Source organism: Ylistrum balloti, unplaced genomic scaffold (assembly GCF_031769215.1).
Source record: "Ylistrum balloti isolate Yb309-2 unplaced genomic scaffold, AGI_CSIRO_Ybal_v1 Utg369762, whole genome shotgun sequence".
NCBI lineage: Eukaryota > Metazoa > Mollusca > Bivalvia > Pectinida > Pectinidae > Ylistrum > Ylistrum balloti.
In genome coordinates, this window is record NW_026781960.1 from 996,481 (window position 1) to 1,002,500 (window position 6,020).

Here is a 6,020-nt window from a genome sequence, read left to right on the forward strand (position 1 = left end):
TCATTCCTCAGCTGACATCTCCCTTGGCTAATATTTATTCTGATTATTCTTTTTGTTTCATTCAAAATGCAATATTGTTTGAAATAATGGATTTGAATTTCATCCCAGATCACAGATCATTTGAATGAAAAATTCCACTTTTTGATAAAGGAACTCTAAAATGCAATGAAAGATGTTAAACTCCTGACTGAAAAAGTCACTTCAGTAAGGGTTACCTCCCTTGGTTCAGTATGATAATATACAGTTCCAATAAAAACCAACAATACTGAAATTTTCAACAGTAATATGCTAATTTTACTATCAACCTTTCTCTCCTTCATCCAATATCTCTCTCGCTTTCTCTCTCATTTACTTCCCAACTATACAATAACTGGCTGACTTGTTGCAGATACATAAATTAAGCCAAGCATATAGATGTAATGAAAATGTCATTTTAAATGAAGAATTAAATACAGAACACAAAACATGACAGTTTACTTTTATATAACATTACGATACAAAAACGACAGAAATCTAGTTTGGCACTTAAATAATTTGCGTTCATACAAAAAGCACTGTGTTTATTACAGAAGGGCAACATCCATTGAAACTTTGCTAAGCATGCCTCCTACATTGCACAAACAATTCCTATTACACAGGCATCAATTCTATGAGACATTTTAATATTTGCTCAACGTAGCTATATGTATAACACAGACATTCCTATCCCTCCATTAATACAAGTATACACAATAATCATAATGATTCCAAGGCAAGTTGTCCTTCACTTCTAAATGAAGAGATGATGACAAATGGAATAACAGATGTGTTGGTGGAAACAGGAAATGGCACAGAAAAAAGGAAACATTATCATACATAAAACATAAACAAGAAAACATTGGAAAATGACTTATCAACAAGAGGCCTAGCAGCCTTGACTGTCACCTGAGATGAGAGATATTAAACATAAAGATTAAAGGGTAAGTAGCTTTCAAGTGTCAAGAAAAAGAAACTGTGACATTGACGGTACATGGTTATCAATACATACATACCATTAAAACTGTCATCTTGATTAATATTTCTTTTACATAGTTATTCCCAATAAGAAATAAACAACATTATGTTCAAAAATGCATCTTTTCTATGCAAATTATAGTAAAGTTAATCTAGGGAAAACGTCAGACCCATCCATGAAGAGCATTTGATTCTACAACACCTGGGAGTTAAAAGAAGACTTGAAATTTCAGTTAATTTGACTGTTTTTGCCCCAATCATTGAAATGGGCTCAGGGTTTTTTTTTGAGAAGAAGTAGAAAATGTTAAATTGTTAATGGATGCACGACGCCGGACAAAGGTGATCGCAGTAGGTCACCAAGAAACTTTGCCTCAAGTAAACTAAAAACTCATCATTATTTACCTATTTCAATATCTATTTTAAAAGAATTTGATATAACAAAAGAACAATACAATTTCTCAAATACAATTATTAAGTATCTCAGAGATAAGGTTTCTTGAATATCATTTTAACATCAAGATTGAAACTGTTGACAGTAATATGTGTTAAAACACATACATGTACCCACCCACACACTCACACCTACACACTCACAATAGACCAAACATGATGGACACATGTTGATTAAAACAAAAACTTCCTGTGTAATTTCTTAAGGATTTTAAAGGTGAAATTCTCATAGCTGGTGACGACTGACAATTTTATAATATTCTATATAAACGATAACCCATAGTAACATCAAACACAGAACGATGACAATATATCAACGATCAAACACGATCTCAGATCCCCTCTCCTACTGGCACAAATAACAAAATAACCAACTCCTGTCATAATTGCACAAATATAAAACAACAAATCACTTAAAACCAATTAAATATCAGCAATAATTAAATATAAACTGTAAATGAATGGGTTAATCAGTTTTTATCACTTCACATGCAACGTATAGTGATATATAGTTTTAATAAAGGTATTTCAGATTGGTCTGTTAAATACAAGGACCTCAACTTTTACAATCTGAAGTTGAAAAGCAATATAACATATATTACTTATCAAGTTAATAACCATCTATTTTGAGAAAACTCCTGAATCTGAGAAAGACTCAATTTTCATGCAATACATTTGTGTATTGCTTACCTGCTCAGCAGCATTTGAAGAGAATGTTTTTACTAATATCTTAAATTTCTTGGTTTTTTTTATAATTATTCCCAAACTTGTTACAAACTTGTTTCAGTAAATTCCAATAACACAGAATAGTTATTTTGAAGATTAAAATGGGGCAGACCCCAATGAGCATGAAAGTAGAACAAAGTCATTTACTTGAATAAGCTTTAAAAGTCCTTTATCCCAGGATGTACTGATCCATCTTAGCTCAACCTAGCATCTTGGTAATAGAGAAACTGTGTAAAAAGATGACAAACAATGAACATCTCCATAAAATTCTCACTAGTCCATCACAGAAGTGAGCTAAAACTGGGTCAGGGTTATAAACTTGGACAACCTTGTTATTAGTCTTTTCACCCAACAAACCTCAGAGATTTAAAATGGTGTTGAATATCAGTCATTTCTGGAAACCTCTGGGGTGCTTATGGCTTTTCTCATAGTAAAGAATGCCATTTAACATCACGTCTTTCCAAAAAACAAGGAAAATCATCATAAAGGAAAAGATCACAAGGAAATGACCCTGGTATATCATTCAAAACAAATGCTGGTTACATTTACAATCTTCAAGTCACATAATCTGAAGTACATCCCACCAATGCACATCTGCTTCCATTTCTTCCTCTCAAAAGCTAACATTCTCTTGTCCTTAAAAATCCATTTTCATTCTACTTTTTTTACAGAAATGTCATTTACAACCAGCCATCATTAAGTAGAATTCACCATTCAGATGATCCAGCAAAGAAATACTTTTTTTTTTAATACTAATTCACAAGATTCACCAGTAACTGTTTTAATTGCACATTAAGAAAAGTGATTAGATGTGTTTGAAAATCCACAATTGTATCAAATCCAGATACACTGCTAACGTCAAAAACAAATTCATGTTGAGATTACTTTTTTTTACAACTCACAATCCAGACTTCCCAACACATTCATTTTCCTGACTTTTTCACTGTCAATTTTCACTTCCACACACAGCACTAACAATTGTGATCTGCTGTCGCAAAAGAATTTGCATTCCTGTCCAGTAACACGAGTTCCTGTAGACTAGCACTGGACTTACACACCTTATTCTGTAGGATTTCTGGGTGTTCCATGAAATACTTTGTCATCAGTCTATCATCATACAGTGAAAACCTTCCATGTTTCAATGATAATGGTGTCTTTATCCGGCGTTTTATCTTCGCCTTTGGTTCAATCAGGGTAACGACATTACAATCGGCTTTCTTCGAGCTCTCCGTGAGGAGATTAAGATCTGAGCAAGTTTTTGATTCTCCCAAGTGTTTTTGAGAAGTGTAGTTATGTCCCTTTAAGGAAAGTGAGTCTGGTCTTTTAAATGTTTGAACTCTATCCTCCTTTCCGTCTTCTTCCTCCTCACCAAACCCTGTCTCACTCCATCGCTTTGATTTGTTTGTTTTTTGAGGGCTAAGATCAGAAGTACTTTTGGAATATGGTCCTTTACGAATTTTAACAATTGATTGGTGTGCACGCTGAGGAACCATTTCTAGTTTCGCAACTCCGATTTCTGCCATTCCAAGTCTACTTTCTAGCTGTGTACTATTTCGAGATGACCTCCCAGAATGAGTCTCGTCAGAATGAGAAATATTTAAGTTCAAAGGTCTGACAACAGGGTTTCCATTTCGCATTTGAACCTCAGTTGGTACAGCTTGATTTAGATTCACATTTGAGTGGTCAGTATGTCCATAACTTTTGCTGGAATTTGAAGAAAGTGAACTGGGTCGATTTGTATTTGACCTAGAAGATGAACTTGCACATACACTTGAATTATCAAAATTTCCATTGATATGCGACATGTTCTCCTTGCTGTTCCTTGCACTGTCTCTATCAGTCTCCTTTTTGTCAGAACTTCTTGTCACAATCTTTGACAACAAACTGAGTTGTCCGAGCTTACTCCCTAACTCCCTAGCACTCATTAATTTGCTCAGCTTACTCCTGTGGGGTTTAGGCTCTGAACCCCGACTTCCTCCAGGCTGGGGATTGGTACCTGGCAGGTTGGCAATCTTCGGCCTCACTGGATGATTGTCACCATGAACCTGATTCTGGACGTATGATATTGGATGTGAGCGATGATGATTCAATACGTCATTTTGAACAAGTGAAGTTTCCAAATTGTCACTGAAACCATCAAATGATGTGTCGTCGGTTGCTATATTAGATGGAGCATTTTGAGCAGTTTCCACAAGACGGTTATCGACCCCATACACAAGCTGATTACCAGATACAGCTAGTTCTTCATCGCTACGTTTATGTGTATTTCTCTCTACGGTTGGATTCCTGCCTTGGTGTGGACGCAGAACAGATTTATTTTTGTCCATTGCTACATTCATGAGTTTCTGTGGAGGAAGGGAAATCTCTCCTTCCGATGGTGATAATATGGTGTCCGTTGTTGATGAAGACATTCCCCAGTCTTGTCTCCATGACAGAGGGCGCTGGCTGACAACGTCACTACTGACGTAACTGTTTGGAGGTGACGACACAAGGAGGTGGGCAGTACTACTGTCTGACTGGGTGTTAGGAATCTGTTCCCTAAGTGTGGTTGTATTGACATGTCCATTAGCCAGGTGACACTGACCGTCCACCTTCAGGTCTGTAGTGTCTGTAGAAATCGGCTCAAACAGATTACTGGTAGTGGTGATGGTAGGTGTCATACCTAGAAAAGACAGACGATACCTTAATGAGAACTATCTCCCTTAAATTCTGTAACGTGTAGATTTTTTGATGTTTTTTAAAATTAATTGATATATTCAATTTTTTTACAAAATCTCCAATTCCCCTCCCCATCCCCCCTCCCCACAATTTCACAGATTTTGTCTTCTTATTGAAAACAAGCATATCTACAATGCTGTGGATATGTATGCACACTAACATACCTTTGTGTTTGGAATCTTGGGACCATAGGGTCATAAGGTCAGAGATACGCTCCTCCACACACATGGCTGTCAGTCTAGCCTCAGCATCGTGATCCCAACAGTCTTCAATAGTCTCTTTCAATGCCCTGATAGCCTACAATATTCAAATTCCAAATCAATATCTTAGTTACAATAACAGAGAAAAGGAGTGAAATAAAACAACATAGTTTAACCCGGTAGGTACTAAGTCCTACCAACTTGAGATAGAAATTCTGTCAAGCTTGTTTGGTAGAATGTCCAAGTAATTTGGATAACAGTATGCTCCACCATAAAATAGGTGAGACATGGAAATATCATTATAGTATGTTATTAGACTACATAGTAAGAAGAATAGTAGAATAATTAGTTGGAAACACTTCTTTATTCATACAAGTTCTTCAAAAAGGACTGCACATTATCCTTCTAGATGAAGGATTGGTCAAGTAAGTTATGATAAAGTCCTACCTGATTATAATCCTTCCATACTTCAGGAAACTTTGGCCGCACTTTGTTGCGAGAAACGAGAATCTGCATCTCTTCAAATGACGGATGGTTCCCAGCCTCTTTCTGAAATGGCAGCATGTATTCTGGGGTTGGGACTCCTGCAGAAAAACAGAGACTCAAGTTTTATAGCTGACTCAGTCCGAGTCAATTTTATTGCTGACTCCGTGAGCATAGATTCAGGGTGGCGAATTCAGAAATAAAACATGGACTCAAGTTTAATTTTTACTAGTACTAAAATTGTACCATCTATGTAATTAGGAGATAAGTATGAGGATACCACGGGATGATTTTCTTTACTTTGCCCATTAGTAAGATATCGACTTTTTCTCCGCTATATAGTTTCGGATTTCCAGAAATATTAATAATCTTTGCCAATGGCTATAAATATTCATGTTATATTGATTGGAAAAAAACTTTTGTCATGTAAACAAATAATACTTAGTTCAC

General features: G+C 35.8%; 1 protein-coding gene across 1 annotated transcript in view; it reads right to left on the reverse strand.

Moving 5' to 3' along the window:
* Positions 1-466: 466 nt before the first annotated feature.
* Positions 467-6,020, reverse strand: part of LOC132543692 (bone morphogenetic protein receptor type-2-like) — a 79,928-nt gene continuing 74,374 nt past the window's right edge. Inside the window, exons 10-12 of the mRNA XM_060207210.1 lie at positions 5,535-5,671; positions 5,052-5,184; positions 467-4,831 (exon numbers count right to left, since the gene is read on the reverse strand). Of these exons, the coding sequence (XP_060063193.1) occupies positions 3,141-4,831; positions 5,052-5,184; positions 5,535-5,671 (1,961 nt within the window). The 3' untranslated portion in view covers positions 467-3,140. The remainder of the gene's footprint in view (positions 4,832-5,051; positions 5,185-5,534; positions 5,672-6,020) is intronic.